Below are 23426 nucleotides of genomic sequence, written 5' to 3'. Positions count from 1 at the left end.
ATATGAGAAGTCACTGTGGCCCACAGCAACCAGTAGGTAAGCAGTAGAACAAAACTTTGCACTACTTTCTGATCAGAGTTTTGTAAGTTCCCAGGTTGTTCATGGTCCTTCATCAATTCAAATATTCTGTTTGAAAGAGAAGGATGTTTACTACAAGAGTTTTATATCTTAGAAATGAATGTCAAAAAATGGATGCTCGTAGTATCAAACTAAAGCAGGTGTTGGTTGCGGTTTAATACTCAAAGTAATGATTTTGTGGCTGTAAGGAGCTGTTTATCCTACAAGAGCTAGCTCAAAGGGCATCCAGTTGCATTTATTCATTAGCAGAAAAATACCACATTGAGAGGCGAGAAGGAGAAGAAGGATATCAAAGTTCAGATAGAGGTTTCACATGTGTCCTGGTCTTCACTGTTAGTTCAATAGATTGAATTATGCATGATGTAATTTCTAGCTTAAAGAAAACAGTCTTTTAGTATAATCTTGTTTTCAGTAGCCCAAAATGTGAGCACGATGTTAATCAGTGTTACAGAATCAATACAGTTTCTAGAATCATCTTGTGCACTTCAGTGGCCAGCCTCCTTTAAATCATTGGATTTAAAATTGGCAAAATTGGTTTGCACTGATAATGTCTGTTAATTCTTATTTTAATTTTTGTTCCAGGAAAAAAAATACAATTTCAGTATGGCGCCCAATTTAGATTGGAAGAGGCTCATGAAAGTGGATCCCGATGCTCTGCCTAATCAAGAGACACTCGCAGAAAGATGGCTGGAGACCGTGTCTAAGGTGCTCAAAGGGGAAAATGCAACATAAGGGTTTTGTTACACTTTCTTCCCTAAACCATCTCTAGTCCTTCGCATACAGAAATGATTTCTGTTGTACATTTCATTGATACTTGTATCAAAACACTGTCTCTTTCCTTAGGTTGATGGGAAAGACTTGAAAGAGAAAACTCCAGAACAACTGATACACCTTTTTAAAATTACTCAGTCACTAATGAAGGTTTGTATTAACCTTCCTTTTCTACAATTCTGCAGATGTATTTGTATTTTTTTTTTGTTTAAATGAAAGCATCATTACTCTTTTTTTTTTTTCCCCTGCATTGAACACACTGGTTACTCGTAAGCATTTATATAAAAAATGTGTGCTTGCACCAGAGTATCTGCTTTAGCTGTTGGGATTATGGCATGTAGCAGTGGGAAATAAAGAATAGGACTAACATAGTTATATAGGTAAGGAACCTTAGTTTTGTATATGGAAAATTCAAACAAATATCTCAAAAATTGGATAGATGTTTTAAGTTACTGATAATGATTTTAAGTTTAATAGAAGATATTTTGGTAAGTTGATGTTTTAGAGTAAGTAAAAATGTCACCATGAATTAATGAATACCACCATCATAAAACATCCTATAAATGTATGATGCTGTCTTATGTTTAGTCATAAGTGTACTGAAAGCAAGAAACAAGAGCAGCACAAGTCAGCACATTAGTTTTAGAGAGGCTTTTTTTACTGTTTTTAATTCTCATCAGTATGCTTTCAAATGTTTAGGTAGCCCTGTAGAATAAATTGCTAAATAAAATGCTTCAGCAATCTGAACTTCTTAATTGTCATCATGGGAAAAAGTGAGAGTGGTTTTATTTGTTTAAGGAGCGAAAAATTTGATGTTCTCATTTATAAATGTTTCCATCATTTTAAACATGAGGTCTGTGGAACAACATTAATTTGTTACTAATAAATATATCTTCTTTGTTTATTATACTTTTTTCCCAGATGAAAGCTGAAGAAGTAGAGCTCGCACTAGAAGAAGTTGAAAAAGCTGGGGAAGAGCAAGCCAAATGTGGTAAGCAAGCCTTTTTATGCTGTTCCTAAATTTGTTAAATCTAATTTTTAGTGGTTTTGTTTGGTTGGTTTGTTTTGTCTTTAAGTTTAGGGGACGGAATGAAATGCCAGCGGCTCTGAAGTCATTTGCTTTGGTGAAGCCAAGTATTTAGAGACTGAGCTTAACCATTATTGTTGTACATAGTTTTTACTTTGTTGAGTATTTCACTGGATCTGTTCTATTTTAACAGAAAATCAATTTAAAACAAAAGTGATGAAACTTGAAAATGAATTAGAGGTATGTTTTAAAATTTCATTTGTTTATAGAGTGTTTTTTTCAAATGGGTTTTTTTAAACTAGAATTTTGATCTAGTAAAGAGACATAATAGCCCTGCATTTTAGCTAGTAGTTCTTTTTGGCTTTTGAATATTCACCAGCCTCAAGTTTGCAAAGAACTGCATGTACAAGAATTTTTTTTTTATGCTTGAATAAATCCCAGATATTTTTTGAGATTTCTGGGTTTTGTTGAAAGAAGCTAGTGAGCCCTTCCTGTTGCTTTTCCTGAACGTTAGGAGCGTTAGCCTTAACATTGACATTTTTTAGTTCTTTCTATTTTGAAGAAATGTACTATATTTATAATGTTATTTTAATGCTCTTAAGATGGCCCAAAGATCTGCTGGTGGTCGTGACACTTGTTTTTTGCGTGATGAGATCCGCCAGCTGGAAAAACAATTAGAACAAAAAGACAAACAGTTAACAGCTACAGAAAAAGAACTGGAGAAAGAGAAGAAAATGAATGAACAGGTAAGAAGGACTTCAGCTTAACATCCCTTAAAGGTTGTTCTGGCACATCTTTTGAGAAGTCCATGGTCTGAAAAGATCCTCTGAAATTAAATAAAATGCTGATGAATTAGGACTGCTGTGCATTCATTTTCTATTTATTTCTGGAGTTCTTTGTTCATAGTTTGTGCTGTTAGTGATACATGTAAAGGTTTTCTGTCTTGTTCTAGCTTGCTCTTCGAAATGAAGATGCTGAAAATGAAAATGTCAAATTAAGAAGAGAGGTTAGTAAAGAATTATTGCTGATTTATTGTATATTCAAATTTATTTATAAATATACTATTAGTTTTTTCTATTTATAATCTTTGGTGTGGCTTGATGTTTAATTCTGGTTTAAAACATTTCCTGCTTACTGATACAAAGAAAATACTGAATTTTCATCATGTTTAGCAAATAGACAGTACATATACTCAAATAAAACTTAGTTAATTGAGGTCAGGAGGGATCTGCATTTGAATTCACATAGTCCTACTATGCATTAATTTTGTCTGGATTTTGTGTTTTTGAATCATTAGTGTTTTTCTTAAACAGTATTGACAAATAGACTTGGTGGATATTAGACATTGGTTTATGCTTGCTACTTTTGTTAAGATTGATTGGTTGAAATAAAATTCTAAAAAGTCAGAAGTTAATGTGACTAAAAAGTCAAAAGTAAATGCAAAGATGGAGTTAACGTTATTGGTAGAATTTTTTTAAATCATTCACTTGAATTTTTTTTTTCTGGCTATTCTGACTAAGTTGGATGGAGCTTTGAGCAACCTGGTCTAGTGAAGGGTGTCCCTGTCCATGGCAGAGGGGTTGGAAGTAGATGATCTTTAAGGTCCCTTCCAACCCAAACCATTCTATGACTCTGTGAAAATGCCCTTTTACCGATGGGTATGTATGTACAAGGCTGCACACATACATAGAAAACTGTTTTATTTTGTCTCTGTTGATTCCTATTGAAATTATTTTTCATACTTTGTTCTCTTGGTTTTCTTCTCTCCTTTTTAATCCGAAGAAAACACGCATAAAGAAAAAGGTGAGGCTTCTAAGATATTTAAAAGCGGACTATATGAATTTGGATGGGTTTTGACTGTCTCAGCTCTTTGTGTTAGCTTGCTAGAAAAGCAACAACTTTGTCTTCAACTCTTCAAACTAGATGTAAGTTTGGATTGCTTTCTGCGCAGAATGAACAGCTGCGTCAGGATGTAGTTGACTGTCAGAAGCAGCTAGATTCTCAAAAAGAAGCAATTCTATTACGAAGAGGAGAGGATTCTGCTTACAGATCACAGCTGTCCAAAAAGAACTTCGAGCTTGTCCAGTATTTGGATGAAATTCAGGTAAAATCTATGCATATTATTGAGTGTTTGTATTTATTAGATATTTACTGGCAATAGTGCTTTTCACAAAGCTATGCCAATTTACAGATCAAGTCATGTGGAATAAGGGAATTTATAATGCAGTTGGCTTCTCTTATGCATATAGTCTGCATCTGTGAACCTGCCAGACGTAGTGAAGCTACTGGCAATGGCAAGTGCCTTTTGTTTGCTATTAGGATTTGTTGAAATGGACGATCTACAGGTGAAATACTCGGTTCTGTGCTTATGTCACATAAGACTTTCAAGTCTCACATTTAAAGTAGCTATCAGTTAGTGCCTATTTAGGTATGAAGATGTACACTTTAGAAAAGCAGCTTTTTCTTTCATTATTCAGAATTTGACTGAAGCTAATGAGAAGTTAGACATTCAGAACCAAGAAATGAGGAAGAATCTTGAGGAATCGGTTCAAGAAATGGAGAAGATGACTGATGAATATAACAAAATGAAACTAATTGTGCAACAATCGGATATCATTATGGATCAGTTAAGAAAAGAAAAAGAACAGTACAAATATCAAGTAAGACCTGACTCTTATATTACTGAATGTAATTTGTTTTACGTTTAAACTGTATTTTCAGTTTTAGCTTAAATTAAAAAATGTTCAAGATACCCATTTAAAAAACATTCTTTACTGAAAGAATACTATCTGAAATTAGTGTGATCTTTACACTTGGTGCAATTTGTAAAACTTGACTACAAATCACATTTTGTTTTGCACAAAATGTTGTAATCTTTTCTTAAGAGTCACGACCTTCCCTTACTGCTGTAATTCTAATCTGGTAAACTATATGTGCTTAATGTAGTGTGTTTGTGCATATATGCTGAGGAAGCAAAACATTTTTTTCGTATGATATTCATCCAAATGGCATTTCTAGGTTCAGGAGCTTTCAGACCAGCTGAAAGCAAAGAATGAGGAAGACGATCCACTCATGGCAGCTCTAAATGCAAAAGTTGAAGAATGGAAGGTACTTTTTAATATTTTTTTACTTGTTTTTAGGAATTATTCCAAGTGTTCTGATAGTACTTTGTCTTCTTTTCAGAAAATCTTAGCTTCAAAAGATGATCAACTCCTAGAGTACCAGCAAATGTTGTTTAACTTGGAAGAGAAAGTGAAAATGGCTGAACTTGATGTAGACAGAAACAATACGCTGGTCCTTCAGCAGGTACAGTCCATGTGAGAAATTACATACATAGAAATTAGCATTCACTAAATATGCTACTAACCAAAATCATTATTTAGTCTTTCATAGTTTGCATATACTAAAATAGGTAATACTTATTTTTGAGAGTTATGGGACAAGTTGATTCATTCCACTACGAAGTTAGGTTAGTAGTGCACAAAAGAAACTTCTCTTGCTGTCTGTATGAACTGAGCTCTTGGTAGTTTGTTCTGTTACTTTTATACATATCTTTTCTAACCCTTAGTAGAGTGATTGATTTAACATTGAAGCATTCATAATTTCATGGTTTTGTATTATAGCTTGTTTTCTGTCCTCTAAACTTGTTAGTCAAGAAAAAGTTGTACCTAATGTTTAATTTTGTGTTCCTTTGTCTTACCTAATCCCACAGCATTACGTCTATGGTTCAGCCCATGAGAGAGCTAGCTGGAATTTATGTATCTCTCATATTAATGCAAAGTTACTTAGTTCTTTATGGCTTGAATTTCCTTACTTTCTTGAAAACCTTAAAGGATAACTAAATAATGCAGCCAAATGGGAACCCTGAAGTATGCATTATGAAAGATATACTGTACGATACCAGAATGATTTCCCGTCTCACTTCAAGTATTTTAAATCCATCATGACGTTTGCATTACACGTTGAGCCCTTGTAGTCTGAGCAGTATTGATGAGATGTATTTATGCAGTCTTCCAAAACAAGGAATAGATAACACCTCATAAAAAACAATCCTTAAATACAAATCAGCCTCTGATGATCAGAAGAGGAAGGCAGCTGAAACAAACTTTGCTAAGCAGTTGTAGAGTCTGGTTTTAGCTGTCTAGATGGCTGTAGAGGTTGCTTTTTTGGGTGAATGTCATTAGTGCAACATTTTGAACAGTTTTGTGGAACTGAGCATATTTTTAAAGTAGACAGAAGTTATTTCAAGTTACTACACTGTGTTTTAACTCGAAATGGACTGAGCTTGTTACGTTTCAGTGTATGCTTACATTCTAAAGGGTTGTGTTTAGCACTGTACAACTTTGCCAAACTCTTTACCTTTAGATTTGAAATGTGGTAATATTGGTCCTCTAAGAAAGCCTGAATAATGGTTTTTGTAACATTATTACAAAGTAAGGTTGGCAACTCTTGAGATTTCTACATTAAACTTCTTTTCTGTAACTTCTGTCTAAGTCTCTTTTATCTTATTCCTCTTTTTTCATTCGTCACAGAAAACATAACATTAATCATTCTGTAGTTTTTCTAAAGTTCATGTGTAAGCACAGAAGTAGTACAATATAAATAGAAGTCACTTTCACAACGTGGGTGTGCTTACAGACACACATCTGCAATGTGTAAGCGTGTGATAGGAATTTTTAAAAGTTGGATGTCTTGCTGAAAGCCAGTCTGCAATACAGGTGTCATGTATGATGGATTGTTAGTCCTTCCAGTCTGGAACTTTTCTCTCTTTGTTCCCACTGGCAATTGTTTTTGAGCAAGCTGTAAGAAACCTGTATCATCTGAAACGTTTCATCATACATTGGCTAACTCATGGAGATTTGTTCAATGCAAAATTGATACACTAAAATACTGCTTGTAATGTTTTTGCATTTGAATGCCTTACTTTTACTCTTTCTTTTTTATTTTTCCTTTTATTTTTCTTTTCTTTTACCCAACTTCTAGATAATATCTGAACTCTACGTTGTAAGTACAGCATATTCAACGTTCCACAAATTGTCTTGTATTAGCTACTTTAATTTCTTTATTTATTGTGTGGTGTTCTATGTACGTAGCTTGCCTGTCAGCAAAGAAGAATTCTTTAATGGGGTTTCTTTTTCTGTGTGTGTAGGGTGTGCAAGAGCGAGATGCTCAAATAAGATTGCTTACTGAGCAGGTTGAACAGTACACCAAAGAAATGGAACAAAACGCATTTATTATTGAGAAATTGAAAAATGAGCTCCAAAAAGATAAAGGTAACACAACCATTTTATTTTCATATCTGTGGAGTAAGAAACCACAAATGGACTGTGCATTCTTTATTCTGTAGACATACAGAGAAAGTGTTTGGAATATTTGGGTAATTTAGTGTTGAATGGTTTTGTTCATTTCCATTTATTAAACATTTGTGAAGAGTTTCAATGAGTGACTGGCGGGATTGGGGGAAAATAACAACAAACCTCTCATATGTAGTCTTTTGTAATCACTTAATTAAAAAGTGCAGAAAATTAAGATCTCCTTTACAACATCATCTGAAGTGTTTCTTTTTTGCTTAATGGCAAGAGTTCCTAGTTGAATTGTAAACAGATCAAGGTTTTTGTTTCCAGGTCCCTCATCTCTTGCTCAGAAGAATCACGTTGAGGATATGCAGGAAAAGTTAAAAATGCTAGAGGAGAGAACGAAGGAGGCTGAGAAATCAGCTGAATTAGCAGAAAGAGATGCTAGAGAAAAGGACAAAGAGCTTGTGGAGACTCTGAAACGAATGAGAGATTACGAACTGGTAAAGGATTTGTTAGAGTGGGCAGAGTATTTCATCATGTTTTTAGGAGATCATTTTGTTCTTCCATTTTTTTATTGACTATATTCTAATGAATCGTGATGCAGATTTTAAATTTTCTTTCATAATAAGCTTTAGTGGTCACTAGCTGCATGCAATTTGTTGGCCATGCTTAACCATTTTTACAAGTTTTCAGCTTTAACACATTTATATAGGTTTTTGAAGTCTGTTGAAGGGTAATTGAATGCTCAAGATATAACTATTCAAAGAATCATGTAGTAAGAGAACTCAGTTTTGGAATATATGGAGACACCTCTTTGTATTCAAAAGATTTGCAGGGTCTGCTTTTTATTCAGTAACTTTTTTCATTAAGCATAGTGGAGAAGAGTGATACAGGTTGAAAACCATTTCTTTTTCTTACTGTGTAATGATGAAAGACAGAATCATAATTTATTTTCTTACATCTTTGTTTTGTTTCCGCTTGGGTTTTTACAGGGAACATATGGTTTGGAAGAGGCTGTTGCTGAAATAAAAGATTTAAAAAAACAGGTCAATATACGGGATCATGAGATTGAAACACTAGTTAAGGAAGTCAATAAACATGAACTTAAAATAAATGACCTTCTTGATGAAAACGAAGAACTCCGAGAGCGCTTGGGTATGCTATATCTGTTATGTTTTCAAATACTGGTGTAAGAATTGAAATAACATTGTATCATGGCAAACTTTTAATACAGCAAGTAAACACTTTGAAATAATTTAGTGTATTCTGCTAATATTTGCAAGTAGTTTCACTAAGTTAGGGCAGGCTGCTTGAGTGGACATGACTAATCTTGGTTTACAGGTTGCACTGACTGCAGAAAGTAGGAGAATAGGTTTTGTAGGGCTTTTTGACTCTTCTTTGACTGTAGACTATTTAGTTAATTCTATAATACGGTGTTTGGAAACCAGAACATACTGAATTTGTAGTGCTAGATTGAAAAACACAGATAAAAGTTTGGACAGGCTTATTTTTATGCAGAAGGATCTAAACAAATGCAGTTAATTGTAGGTGAGGTTTTATTGCATTTTGAGTAACCAAGGTAAAATTATTCTTTCTTCTGGTGTTATTACATGAAGCGTAAGATGTGTGTGTATGTATATAGAAATACTTCTCTTTATTCAACTGTCAACATAATAGTGGTGGAGTCATCATCCCTGGAGGTGTTGAAAAAACATGTAGATGTGGCACTTAGAGACATGGTTTAATGGTCATGGTAGTGTTTGGTGATGACTGAAGCTGATGATCATAGAGGTCTTTTCCAACCCTAATGATTCTATGATAATATTTTTTTAATCCTACTTGCCTAATTATGTTATTTAAATTAACTGCATTCTAGTGATTACTGACATTAATGTTCCTTCTTAATGAATAATTATACAGCATATACTGTGTTTTAGGTCTCGAGCCAAAGACAATGATTGATTTAAATGAATTTAGAAACAGCAAAACACTGAAGCAGCAGCAATATAGAGCTGAAAAGCAGATTCTTTTACAAGAGGCAAGTGATAAATCCCATTTTTGTTCAAGAGTTAAGTAATAACAATGTCATTGAACAAAATATAATACTGAACTGTGAATAATAATATACAGATTGAAAGACTAGAAGAGGAAAGAATTGAACTGAAAAAACAGATTCGTAAGTTGGCTCAGGAGAAAGGCAGAAGACTTGGACCAGTAGGTAGGACTTTTTTTTATTATAAACTTTCTTTTCAGAAACACGCTGTCTATACACACTATTGCAGTTATGGTATATTTACGTATGTGTTTAAATCAGAAGGCTGAAGACATTCCATTGACTCTGTAGGAGCAGGTGAGTGGTTTTGTATTTCTGTAGTCTTACAGCTCAGTAGGTTTTTGACTTGTGATGGCTAGTAACACATCACTGAGAGCTGTGTCACTAGCTTGCAGTTCTTAAATGCAGGATGATATCACCGTTATTACAAATAAATCTATATAATGTATGTTTTTCAAAAATCTTAAAATTTCAATTCTGTGCCACCCAGGGAAACATGATGTGCTCAGATGGAAAGGTTTACAGCTCTTTACTTTGCAGGGAGAAAACTAGACCTTATATATGCTAAATAGAATATATTTCCTTACTTGAAGACCATTTAAAAGTTCATAATAAAATATCCCATTTACTTGGAATTAGGATCGGATGCTGGTGATGTGCAGGTAACTGACAGTATTACTAACGAGGAGGGAATGAATAAGAGGAAGCTGGATTTCTTGAACAGACATGATATTGCTGAAGTAAAAGCAAAGGTAGGTTTATAAAGCAAGTTCATAAACTTCTCTTGCATTTCTCTTTTGAAATAAAAATGTTATTTTGAAAATACATGTGCAAATATTTCTTTAGATGCTGTTATTAACTGCTTTTTTTAAAAAAAATCCAGAAATTAATAATCTGTAATTTTTTCAAAACGCTAATGAATAGTCTAGATTTTTTTGGAATATAGATGAACAGGTCTTGTGTTTATCCCTCCCATGTTACATTTGCAGACAGAGAAGCACCGGTTAGATTTTTGAAGTCAGAGGAAGGTATAGCTGAAAACAGTAAGGCTGTGGGAAATCTACCTAGTTTCAGAATTATTTTTAAAAATTGTTTTAAATAAACACAGAGAAATAAAAATGGTAATTTACAAGCATTAGTTGAATGAAGTAGGGACTGAATCAATCATTTGGTAAAAAAGATAGAAGATGAGATTTCTATTAAAAGATGCAGGTGCTATTTGACTAGGACTTTCCTCCAGAAAAAAAAACAGGTAGTGCAAAGTTAGATTCTTGGAATTAGAAAGCTTTTTTCTTCTGGGAAATTACCTAAGTTCCTGAGTTGGTTCTTCTGTCTTTTTATTGCTTTCCCTGCCATCTGACAAAGATAAGGTGTATCTGTTTCAGAAAAAAAGATTTCTGGTGAAAATTTCCATGAGTTATTAAAATGATCTCTCATGATAACATTCTTTTAGGTTCTCAAAAGGGTTTTTGAAATGTTTTTATAATCATTGAAATTTCAGGGTGCTTGGTGTAATTTCTTTTACTCACATGATAAATCATATTAAAATTACTCACTGGTAGCTTCCTAAATTGGTCCCTTGAAATGCTGTGTTAGTTTCTGTGTAGTAGAGGACATTGCTTTAGCTGCTAGAGATACATTTGGGCCATGGGTCAAACCAAACCCTCAGATTTGCACAAACTTTTGGTCTGTAACAGCCTCTTGTTCCAACTGCTGCATGACACAGGAGTACATGTGCCTGGACAATGTTACATGGGATACACCTTCTTTAATTCTTCCAGTGAATCCATGGGTTGTCATTGCATTTCAGGCAGGAATTTCACACAAAGACTGAGAAATTTTCATGAAGGTTTGCTCCAAATTGGAAAAAGAAAGGCTGGGACGAGTACATTGCATTGATAATATTAAAATCTTTGTATTTTATGTCTGAGAGAAACCATTTAAGACTGTGATGGGGAAATATCACACTTACAATGTGTAAGATGAGCAAATAGGTCTTTTCTATCTTCACCTGTAATATTTTGGAAGTGATGGCATTTGTGTTGAGCCCATTGAGCTATGTAACTGATCAATGGAAAGTAGAAGTCTAAGTACCTCAGGCTTCTTTCAGTTATACAGCAATTTTACCACGCTGCAGGAGTATGCCTTGCTGTTGGGATTTCTCTGAAAATATCATGTTAGCCAAGCTGTGGAATGAGTAATGCCTACTAATTGTATTTTCAGTAGAAAAGTGGGCGTTTCATATTTTGGAAGATAAGTCTTGGAAATGCAATTTTTCTTACCTATAAATGGAGGTAGAAGCCTATGCTAAGAACTTACTGCTGGGTTTTTGTAGAATGAGCAGCTATGCAGAGATTTGTTGATCGAGGCAGTGCTAAATGTTAAACAGTTAAATCATAAAAGATGCAGAAGCCAGGCAGCGCACGGTGTAGAAGGTGTTAAAAATGAAAGCAGGATAAATATATAAACTTTATTCATGGTCGAAATATTTTTTTTCCTGATTAACTTTGTTACTGTGAAGATGAGGCTATTTCTTTGGTTTTTGCCTTCTATATAACGCCTCATTTTGGTTTACAAACTATGTAATTTCATTGTTGAATATGTATGTATTTTCAAGCATTATTTTTTCTCATTTAACCACAGAGTCTTAATGAAAATTCTGATACTTGAATTCCTAAATTAAAGGCTTTGAGTTTTCTTTGTTCATTTCTTTAGAATGAGTATCTTGCAAATGAATTAAGTGTGAGAGAGAGAGATTTGGAGAAGAGCAGGACTGTAATAGCCACATTTCAATCTAAAAGTAAGTTGTCGACCTGTTTTAAAACTAATGAATATTATCAAGTACATGCAGATAATTTGCTTATTTAGTAGTTGTGCTTCTGATTATGACCTGAAATATCTGACTTCATATCTTCCATTTTAAATGAAGTTTACTTTGGTGTCTTTCATGGTGATTAAATTTGTTTTGTACATGGAAGATTATTATACAATCATTCTGATATACTTCTGAATTGTGGAAATTATGGTTGTGCATTGGTGCAAGTGTGAACACAACAATTAGAGAGCAATGACTATAAATGACATTTATTAAATTGGAATGTCTTTGAATCTAAAAAAAAAAAAAAATATGTGCTTATGAGTATATACCTTTGTGTGCAGGTGTATAAATACATATATAGTGTTGCTGATTCTAAACTTAAATTAGTGATAGTACATGAAACCTAGTTTATTCATACTAAATACATTAAACTAGGATCTCATATTTTTCCTTCCTGGATCAGACCTAGTAAGGGCTTTAAGTCTGTGAGTGATCCCAGTGATAACAGTTATACAATTTACTTGTGTAATTGTAGTGCTTTTCTGGCTCTGGGAAGTGCAGGGGAATTAAACCCACCTGTTGCTTACATATTTACATATGTTAGCTGAATTGCCCTGCTTGCAATCTCTGAAATAAAAATAATGCTAAATTCTCTAGGCAAGAATGTAATTTTTTTTTTTTTCCCAGAGAATGTGGGGAAAAATTCTTTTCAACATTTCAAAATAGATTTGGTGAAACCGCTCAAACTGCTGCAATTTTGCAGTTCACTCCTGGATCTTTAGGACAGTTAGCTATATTGTTAAGATGCAGAGAATGTTCTGACACATTTGTTGGGCTTTTTTAGTTCCCAGACTTCTTGCTCTGTGCTAGAAACTGGAATGCCACTGAGAAAATAAGGGTGGCAGGAAAATTGCATGTCTTGAGAGTCCTTATTACAGCTAAACAATTAAAATGGTCTTTTTTTCCTAGTCTGAAGCAGCAATTTAGGCATTTCGTGTATATTTAATTGTTAAACCCAAACATTTCCAAGATGGCTTTCACAAATCCAGAAATGTGGCTAAGTCAGGCTTCTAAAGAAGTGAAAAAAGTGGCAGGAAATATTGGAGACTGGAAGGTTCGATAAAGTCAGATATGTTTCCATGAAGCATTTAATTTTTATTCTGTCAGTATTTATTCAGCAAAATCCGCTTTCTGGATGTTCCTAGCAGCTGTACTTTTAACTCTCTAATTGGAGATAGAGATATATTTTTATATTGATATAAAATATTACTTTAATTCTTTTCATATATCAAATCAACAAGTATTGTGACAAAATGTCCTAGGAAATCTTGTCTCATTCTTTTCAGTGCTTTTAGACATACTTACATTTTTTTACTACAGTAAAAGAATTATCAGAAGAGAATAAACATCTTGAACAAGGAATGAAAGAAATATTGCAAGCCATCAAGGAAACACAGAAGGATCCTAGTCTGAAGGGGGGAGAAACGGCCTTAATAATCCCTAGTCTGGATCATTTAGTCAATGTAAGCTTGCTTTCTAAGATACTATTTAGCTTTATAAGATGTACAGGCTTTTTTTTTTCCCCCTCCTCTATTACTGGGTTATTGTAATAATGTAATTAATTAAATAGTAGCTTCCTTATACAAATGCTTCCTTAGTTACAAACGTGATACCTCTTTGAAAATGCAAATAAAGAATATACAGCAACAAGAGATTGCCAATAAAAAATAATGATTAGAAAAGAATGCTGGGAAGTATAAAAATGTCTTTGGCAAGTTTATTGTCCCAGTCATAAAGCTTAGGTGAAAGTTTGTTTACATGTCCCTTATCTCTATGGAACCTGCAGGAAATTTTTCAGAAAAATATTTTATTCAAGCATCTTACCAAAAAAATAGTGGTTTTAGAAGAAAAAATTAAAATTTAAATCAATATATATGGCAAATATACCATCAGGAAATGAAGTAGGTTATAAAATGTTAAAATTTCATGCTTTTTGCTAATTTCATGTAGTCTAAACTTGAGTGGTTCAGTTTATTATGAAAAATGAAAACATTTCTGCACTTTTTCTGTGTTGTTAATTAAATGTTCACTGCATTAGGCAATGGAGTCAAAGAATTCGGAGGGAAAGTTTGATGCTACAGTGCACTTGAAAGCTCATGTTGACCAGCTTACAGGACAAAATGAAGAATTAAGACAGGAGCTGAAGCAGGCTCAGAAGGAGGCAACAGATTTCTCTAATCAGCTGGCAGATGCAAATGAAGAGGTATGCAACTATTTTAATTCAGTTTATTTTGTACTTGAAAAGTGGCTGCTCTGATAATTTAGGAAGAAAACACACAATCTATAAGATACTGAATTTAGCTTATGTGAACAGTGAAATGATAGAAATCTTAAATCTGTATATAGGATCAACTAATTTGCCAATTTTAAGTTCAGAACTTAGCTCTTCTTGATGTTACTTTATCCTTGGAATATCCTGTCATGTTAAACACCAAGCAAGCTTATTGTCTGGGGAGAGCTGTGCTCAAAAAAGTTCACAGATTTCTTTCTTCAGAAAGTCGGTAATCTTACATTTAACTGTTCTAAAATGATTAATTGTTCTCCAAAATCCTGTATCTTTTTTTAAGTTGTACAATGCTTCTGTGGTATGCTTCCAGGGCAGGAAGGAGGAATGGAATGTTATCTTACGAGAAGTCAGCTTTATATTTGCCTTTTAGAACAGTATTGGTGATGAAACAATATTTGCCAGTAAATAACATTCTTGAACGGTGTTTTGTGTACTTTTGGAATTGAGAAGTTGAGAGCTTTTAACTTCTTAAATGAAAAGGCAAAGATTTGTTCAGAATAAATCATCAAATAATCACTGCAATAATTCTTTCCAAAACATCATCTTTTTAGAAGAAATAGAAGTGCACTGTTTTAAACAACTCAGGATAAAAGTGTGGTGGATCCTCAGATATATCAAGCTGCCCTGATTGCTGGAGTCATTTGATAAATTTGGCTTAAGATATTATGCATTTAATGATTTATGGAATCACAGCATTTTCTTCAAGGTTACTTTAAACAGTGTGTGACTGCTTTAGAATATAAATGGAAGTGAGTTAGGTTGTTAATAACAGCTGATGTAGCACACAAAACCGATATATTTTCTATACTTTTTTAAAAGCTCAATACTTAGAGCTACTTCTCTGGTTTTGTTTCTTTTCTTTAGATTGCACAACTGAAACATGAAACACACTTACTACGTCAGTCAGAAGGTTCCAAAATTGTCTTCCAAACAGTGAATCTTCCAGAAGGATTGGTTCCTTCAAGTGTTAATATTATTAATTCTCTGAATGAATATTTAATACATCTGGTGCAGGTAATCTACTTACTGCTTGATATCAAGAATTTTTGTAACACTTAGGTAATGCCTCCAAAACCTAGTACAATGCTGTATATGGACCTGGGAGAACTCTCCAGAATTGTTTTGAAGTTCTGACATTCAGTAAACTCTTCAGGCTATTCCGTTGGTTTTTTTTTGTTTGTTTGTTTTTTTTTTTTTTTTTGTTTTTTTTTTTTGTTTTTTTTTTTTGTTTTTTTTTTTTGTTTTTTTTTTTTGTTTTTTTTTTTTGTTTTTTTTTTTTTTGTTTGTTTTTTGTTTTTGTTTTTTTTTGTTTTTTTTGTTTTTAAAGCTCTAGGTATTTTATTGTCTAGTAAACCTGGAAGGTAATACTTAATTAATTTTTTTGCAGCAACTCAGGTATTTTGGTTTACATTTGAATTTTGATCTTAGGTACTTTCTCACTCTTCCTTCTGCTTCTGCAGTTGCACTCTTTCTGTGAGAAATTCTTTCTTAGTGGTGTCTGGGTTCCACACCTGAGTCTGCATGTGCAAACCCTACTCTGAACTGCTTTCCTCTAGATAGCAAAGGTCTCTATTTATTTACCATAAACTCATACATATGAGTTTTCATTCCCTTTTTTGTCAAAAATTTGTCAACATGTGTAAAAAAAGTCATAAATATATTGAAACCAAAGCCAGTGATTGACTTGGAAAATGTAGCAGGCAAGCACATAGTAAAGAAGGATTTGAGAATGGGAGTAAAACAAACTCACCTTTTTATTATTAGGTCATTTTGTTCTGTCTTTGGTCACTTTATTTTTGTTGATTAGAGAATATATTTCAACTGTATATGATTATAATATGGAAGAATATTTGGGAACATGAGAAAACATAAATTTCCAGTTTGACATTTAATGAGTGTTCTTTTTGGGCTAGCAATGTCATGGTGTTTTGAACTTTGAGGGCTGTAATCTACAGTGCAATACTACTTCACACCTATTAAGTCAATTCCTAAAGTTTATTTTACTTTTTATCTGTTGCTTCTAAAGAAAATACACATTTCGTATCTTCAGTTCACACAGTTCAGGACAAAAGTTATCTACCATGAACAACAAAAGGGAGGACTGGCATTTTGATTAATCATTTCACGTTTAAAACCTATATTAATCACTTCAATATTTTTATTTGGAAAATGATCATTAGGAACTGGAAAATAAAGAACAGTTACTTAAAAAATTAGAAGATGCAGTAGAGGACTACAAGAGAAAATTTGCAGTAATTCGTCATCAGCAAGGCTTGTTGTATAAAGAATATCAAAGGTACTGTTCTCTTTTGTGAATTAAGAAAGCTGAACTAGCTAAAAGTTTAATAATTTTGAGTGCAAGATTTGCTTCCATGTTGAAGTAGTTTTTTGATTAATGTCATAAATGCTGCTGCTCTTGGATATGGACATTATGGATATTTTCTTTGTCCCATAGAGACTGAGAAAACTCTTGCAAAATCATTTTCTGCTGATCTCTTTTCATATTGTGTACTTTATAATGAGGCTTGTGTTGTACTTCCTGCACCCCGTCTCTTGTATTTTATTAGAACCTGGTATTATGGACAATTCAGTCTCATTTTGTTTTGCCTTCAGGTGTGGGTCCTGCCAGATTTTCTGAGGGTCAAGAAAAGAAAACTGTTATCCAAATTCAGACTGTTAGGAATTTGTTGTTGGTTTTCTTTCAGACTCTTTATATGCTTCATTGAATCTAATTTCTCTAAAATTCTTCTTAAAGGAACAAAAAAAGGATTTTCATCTCTTAGAAGCATGGGAATGAATATGATTGCTTGGGTTCTTCAATTAAAAGGCTGCTGGTTGTGTCCTCACTGTCTTTGGATTGGAATGAACAGTCACAGGATGGCTTTTGGAATAAGGGTGTCTAATGTTTTAGGACTTCCTGTTTGCTCTTTGAATCAGTTAAGACTTCCTAGATAACATTATCTTTGTTTGACACTTTAAAGGTATAGCTTTTGGAATATGTTAAAGTTTATAATATACTGCCTCATTTATTACTAGATTACATATCTCTGGTGACAAGAATAAGATGATTCAAGGTTTCTTGTCCAAACCTGTTACCGACTGCAGTTAGGGAAGGAGATTCTTTGACTTGGTATCCCATAAAGACTCGCTTTCAGAGCATTTTCTTTCCTTTTCCTTTATTTTTGCCATTTTGGAAGAAAGTACGAAATCTTCTTTGAAGAGAAAATACCACTTCTGAAATACCCTTGATCATTTGTTTAAACTAGCATAAACTATCCTATGTAGTGTATAGGAACTTCCTTATTAGACAAGCATAAACAGTTCATAGTCATTTGTTCCTAAATAATTAAATAGAATTGGATAGAGGAGAGTAGTTTGGACCAAAATGAAGCTGAATCTTTTTATGTTTGTCTTTGTTTTTCACTGAAATAGAAAAACAAGGGTGGGAAATTAAGTCCTTGATGCATCTGAAGTAAAATGAATGTAAGAGAAAGAAAGATTTGCAAAAAATTTGAAAAAAAAATATTTCAGCCACTGCCTGCACCTTTGTTTAGAAGTCTGGCCTCTTAACACAGAATTAGGGTATGGGAAACTTAAGTTTGCTTCTCTCCACTTCCTGAGGTAATTTTGGCCCAATATCTTTTAAAGAAAATGCCAACTACTATGCTGTGGAGAATTCTCAGAGGATGAGCAAGTGAACTTTTCCTTACAATGCTGTACCATTCTGTATGATTAATGAAAAATACTTCAAAATCAACTTAGGTGTTCTGTCTCTCAGGAGCTGCAGAAGCATTGTTCCCCTTGCATATTCATTAGCTAAGAGAGACAACTTGCAAGTGCTTCATGCAAAGGAAGCAGTTATGGAAAGAGTCGTTCATTAGTTGCCAAACCATTTTCTCTACCTGTAAATCTCATCAGCCAAATTATTTGGCACAGTTGTGAATGCCTGCTGAAATCTTCTGGGCCTAGTCTGCTTCAAAAAGGCCCATTTTGAGGCTCACAGGAAGGCAAGTACCAGTAGTATGATTTTTGTCTCCCTTACTATAAAAGGGAGACCTGGATTTTTCAGAGTTACTTAAAGTGGAAATGTTCTTATTTGCAAAGGTTTAAACTTATGCTATTTTTATGAAGACATGTGCAAGACAGTAATTAATTTGAAATACAAGTGTGTAATCTAAAGCAAATTAAATCCTATCTGTTTTTTTTTTGGGGGGGGTAAGGTACATCTCTACCTCTGCACTATAGTACACTATAGTACACATGTGAAGAAGAGATAAGACACTTTAACTTAATTACTTTCATCCTTAAACCAGCTGCAGCCTCAACAGAGGAAATAGTTTTTCAGCAATCCATCTACAATTTATAATTAATTTTTTCAAATTTTATTGTGGCTAAAAATAAGTATATTGTTTTACAGTATTTCAGGGTTGCTGTTTCAGTTGCAGTTTTAAAAATCATTAGGTCTTTCATCATTCTAAATGAAAATATTTAATTGCTGTTTTAGTCAAAAGGAAAGCTGGCAGAAAGAATCAGAAGATATGAAAGAGGAAAAGAAAAAGCTAGAAGAGCAAAAAGAACAGGATGCTATAAAAATAAAGGCATATTCTGTAAGTAATTTTGTTGCTTTCATTTTTCAAAAAGGTTTCAATACACAGAAAAAATGTTTTAAAAGAATACTGTAATTTGCTAAATGTTGCAGGGAAAAACTGTTCAATTCAAATCGGATCAGAAGGGATGTGGTTTATTGATTTATTAGTGGAATGTAAATACATCCAGTATCAATATTAACAATACAAAAAGTAAATCACAATATTAAGGCACTTAAAAAATGTTACTATAGGCCTAAAAATCTCTAAGCACCGTTCAGGAATTACTCCCAAATATTTCTCATCCCACATAGCCACAGTTGCATTCACTCCCTAGCCTCTTCAGGTTACCAGCACACAACCAGAGATCCTCCTGAGTGCGCTCTGGGGGGCCAGGCACGTGTAGGGGCATTCTGGTGTTGTGTGCACCCGTCTGCCTGCCTGCAGGCTGCTAATCCATGCCCTGGTGAGACACTGCCCCAGGAGGTCACAGGCACACACCTGAGGCAGGGGTCCCTGCTTGTTGTCCTGGGTGCCCCAGTCCCTGGGCTGGGCTGCTGGGGTTCCTGGCATCCGTCAGGGAGGAAGCGCTTGTGTCTGCAGGGGCAGTGAGGAAACCTGGGAGGCTGAACTAGGTAGGCTCTGAGTGCTGCCCCCACTGTTGAAAGTTTTCATGGTTTTATACTAATTTTCAAGCTGACGACTTCTTTATTTCAAGTATCTAATTTTATGGTTACTGTTCAATCTGGTTTGATGGTCATCTTCCTCTTTCACATGTCAGTTTTGTGCAAACGCCCTCCCGGTCAGTCTCAGGTACTCTGTTCACATGCACTGTGTGCGCTCACACAGCTCAGCACTCACACAGCTCAGCTCACACAGCAGCAGTTCTTATCCAGGCTGTTTGAGTAGGAGTAGTGCAGGCACCCCCATGGAAAACACATTAATTTATCTTGAGAATTAAGGTTATTACTTTGAATTACATCTTACTTGTATATACCTATTAATGTGTACGTATTAGTGTTTCAGAAAGACAGGAAAGATAATTAATTTTTCTAGTTTGATTTACTTCTGAAGAAAGAAGTAAAGACTGAAATCAATATTAAGAAAACTGAAAAATAACTTTTTAATAAGGTGTTATTTAAAAGTTCCTGGAATTGATGCAGGTGCCTAGTCACAGACATAGTGCAATTTTAGATGACTTTGGGGTCTCTTCAGTCAGATACCAAAAGCTGCCATATACAACAGAAGACATGGGACACACAGGTCCTTTTAGAGAAGCAGACACATGCCAAGTGTTGCAAATCACTGTGGGTCCCTAAGTTTAGACACCTGAGTTCTAACCCTTTTGTTCTGCTGAGGGTTAACTGTAGCGGTATGGGGTCCTGCTTGTAGTCATGTTCATAACTGTAATTGATTTGCAAAATAAATGTATCCTGAGGCAATTAAATCTAAATATATTTGTAGAAAAGTGAAATGGAGATTATTTTGCAAATATTTCTACTCTGAGAGATCACCATTTTACTTAATTTGTTCAGTATCTTATTCTGCATTTCCTGAGTCACAGGAGGACATTGTAGGAGGATTAAGACATTTCTGGATTTTTTTTTTTTAAATGTTTTTAAAATATAATGGAGTTTTATGATGTTAGCAGTGCTTTCCAAGTATTGCTGAGGTCTTTTAAGAAATGACTGTTTCCCAATAGCTTTTGTTTCCGATCCAAAGGTAAGAAATATGTACTGTAATTTAGTATTTTTTGATAATATGCAATTTTCATTAGAATTAGGGAAACAGTTTCAGATTAAACATTTATCTGAAATTAATTCACTGTGAATAATCAACGAAAATGTGTAGCTTCTCTTAAAATCTTTAGCAAACCAGGCTTCTTGAGCAGAGAAGCCAAATCTTTGCCAGTTGCCACAGAACTAGAATTGTTTTCACGGCTTCAGACTTTCAGGACTCTGGAAGCCTGCTCAGTCTTCATAATTAGTCTCCTATAAATCTGTGGGTTTACAGCTCCAATTTCTACTCCCTGTCTCCTCGGGAAGCCGATGTGTGTGACAACAGAGTGAAGCCACATGCCTGCTGTGACCCGAGTTGCTGGAGTTGCCTCCCGTGGACTCACACCTGCGCAGAAGCGCCGGTGCCTGCAGACACACCCACACACCGGCCTGTCTGCGGGAGGGGCCCTGGGGTGGTTAACAAATGCTGGTTAAGGCCCCTCCGTAGGATGCTGCTGGTGTGAGGAGCCATCGGGCTTCGAGTTCGTTCAGAAAGCTGTGCCGATGCATTTCTTTTTGTTCTAGTGAAAGTGGGGAAGACTGATGACAATGAATGCTGATAATTGTTTTTGTTCTCAATTTTGAAAAAGAGATAACCAAATTATACTTCTACTATATAATATACTATAATTAAAATTCCAGTTAGTCAGTGAGATGTATTTAACTTCTATTCCTCAGAAACTAATGATTTTGAAGATTTAAGTTTTCTGTTCTTAGACTATTGTATGCTTATGTGTGTGTTGACTGTTTGTGTATGTTTTATTAGCAAAAATAAATTATTTCAGATTAACGGAATTTTTACACTTAGATTAAAAATGTATAAGAAAGCTTATTGATGTAGATGAGTTTTACCATATTCCTGTACAAAGTTCTTATTAAATAAATATTTTGCAGGATTTACTCAGCACACTTCAGCTGGATCCTGATGAAGCAAAAAAAGTACTTGCAGAAAATAATAGAAAAATAACAGTTTTACTAGTTAATGAAAGGTCACTAACGAGGCGGTATACCACTTTGCTTGAAACGGAACGGCATCTTAGAAAAGAAAATGAGAAACTAAAGAGTGAAATAACAAATATGGAGGCTGCAGTTACAGGCAAAATTGGAGACTTGCAACGATTCAAGGTATATTTGACAGAAGTAATAGTACGCTATTTTGTTTCTACAATTTGGCAATGCATACGCTTTTTTAAAACCGAGGCAGTACTCATTTCTTGAATGCTTATCCAAATGCTTGCTAAATGCTGTTACAAACTTTGTCAAAACATTCTTTGCATTTAAATGAGCGTCATTAACACAAAAATTGTCAGCTCTCCCCTTCTGAAGTTGCTGCAACAAGTTCTTTTTATTGAAAGTGTCATATGAAATCAAATCTTACTTTTTGGCCTTGCAGGTTCCTAGGGCCTGCATTAACTCATCCTTATAAAACATGTCTTTGACTGTGCCTTATGACTGAGTGGCAACTATTGATAAAATTACCCAGAGTTGGAATACCAGATAAATTTTGTCAATGTTCGTTGCGGAAACTATATTATAAAGATATTTTAATTTAGTAAAATAAACCAGTAGCATGTTCCAAAGGATTCTTTTAAGTGGCATTCTTTTTCCATGGAGTAATTTAATTTTTCTATTTAAAGTAACACTTTGTGTTGATTGTTTTCATAGGAAATGGCTACTTTTAAGATTTCAGCTCTGCAAAAGGTGTTGGATGGTAGTGTGCCACTCTCTGAGCTAGAACTGGCTAATAAGCAGTATAATGCATTAACAGCTAAATACAGAGACATGTTACAAAAAGATAACTTGCTGGTCCAACGGACAACAAATATGGAACACACGGAGGTAATGTTTGTGTTATGTTTGAACCCTAAGGGGAAAAAAAACCCACCTCTTTACACATTCGTTCTGAATTGGGTTTTGTTCTCACTTAGTAGAAGGATAAAAGTCCTAACTCTAAAACTGCTGGCTATAACAGTCATAGTGGGTTTGAGGTCTTTGGGGCCAGTCTTACTGTTGCTATCGAATTTTAATTTGCTTACCTGCTGTTTTTCATTGGAGTAAGAAACATATGCAGAGCCCTGGGTGTTATTTCAGTGGGCACAGAGGAAAGCATTTTGTTTAATTGTTTTTATTGTTTGGGGTTTTTTGTTTGGTTGCTTGCTTTTTAAATGAAGCTCTGTTCCCTCACAAAGTATTTTTAGTTCTTTGCTTACCAAAACAAGGCTGGCAGAAGGAATCTTGGCTATCATCTTTGGGTTTGGTGGTAGGAATGTAGAATGGGTGTAAACACTTTCAAAGCTTTCTCTCAAGGTGAGCATTCACTAATTTCTGTCTGACAAGAATGAAGGATCCAGTTCTAAAAGGCAGCAAACCTTTGGAATTTTACTTACATAAAAAAGTAAATAAACAAAGATTCATAGAATCATAAAATCCTTTAGATTGGAAGGGACCTCCAAGATCATCAAGTCCAACCATTGAGCCATTAGGGCTCGAAAGTCCTCTGCTAAAACAGATGAGAATCTGTCAGGATTGGAAGGGACCACAAGGATCACCCAGTTCCAACCCCTCTGCCATGAGCAGGGACACCTCCCACTAGATCAGGCTGCCCAGAGCCTCATCCAGCCTGGCCTGAAAGACCCCCAGGGATGGGGCCTCAACCACCTCCCTGGGCAAC

At 34.5% G+C, this 23426-nt stretch overlaps 1 protein-coding gene across 1 annotated transcript in view; it reads left to right on the top strand.

Annotated features, from left to right (window-relative positions):
- Positions 1–681: 681 nt before the first annotated feature.
- Positions 682–23426, top strand: part of CEP290 (centrosomal protein 290kDa) — a gene marked incomplete at its 3' end in the record, with an annotated part of 51696 nt that continues 28951 nt past the window's right edge. Inside the window, exons 1-24 of the mRNA XM_008936992.1 lie at positions 682–783; positions 922–999; positions 1771–1840; positions 2070–2116; positions 2479–2622; positions 2829–2882; positions 3828–3980; positions 4354–4536; positions 4895–4984; positions 5060–5182; positions 7026–7149; positions 7501–7673; positions 8166–8328; positions 9111–9211; positions 9304–9391; positions 9866–9978; positions 11942–12026; positions 13425–13567; positions 14143–14307; positions 15256–15405; positions 16572–16687; positions 18896–18998; positions 21650–21880; positions 22421–22594. Of these exons, the coding sequence (XP_008935240.1) occupies positions 682–783; positions 922–999; positions 1771–1840; positions 2070–2116; positions 2479–2622; positions 2829–2882; positions 3828–3980; positions 4354–4536; positions 4895–4984; positions 5060–5182; positions 7026–7149; positions 7501–7673; positions 8166–8328; positions 9111–9211; positions 9304–9391; positions 9866–9978; positions 11942–12026; positions 13425–13567; positions 14143–14307; positions 15256–15405; positions 16572–16687; positions 18896–18998; positions 21650–21880; positions 22421–22594 (2973 nt within the window). The remainder of the gene's footprint in view (positions 784–921; positions 1000–1770; positions 1841–2069; positions 2117–2478; positions 2623–2828; positions 2883–3827; positions 3981–4353; positions 4537–4894; positions 4985–5059; positions 5183–7025; positions 7150–7500; positions 7674–8165; positions 8329–9110; positions 9212–9303; positions 9392–9865; positions 9979–11941; positions 12027–13424; positions 13568–14142; positions 14308–15255; positions 15406–16571; positions 16688–18895; positions 18999–21649; positions 21881–22420; positions 22595–23426) is intronic.

This window comes from Merops nubicus, unplaced genomic scaffold (genome assembly GCF_000691845.1).
Source record: "Merops nubicus isolate BGI_N331 unplaced genomic scaffold, ASM69184v1 scaffold8713, whole genome shotgun sequence".
NCBI lineage: Eukaryota > Metazoa > Chordata > Aves > Coraciiformes > Meropidae > Merops > Merops nubicus.
This window is presented reverse-complemented; position numbering and strand designations above follow the sequence as displayed.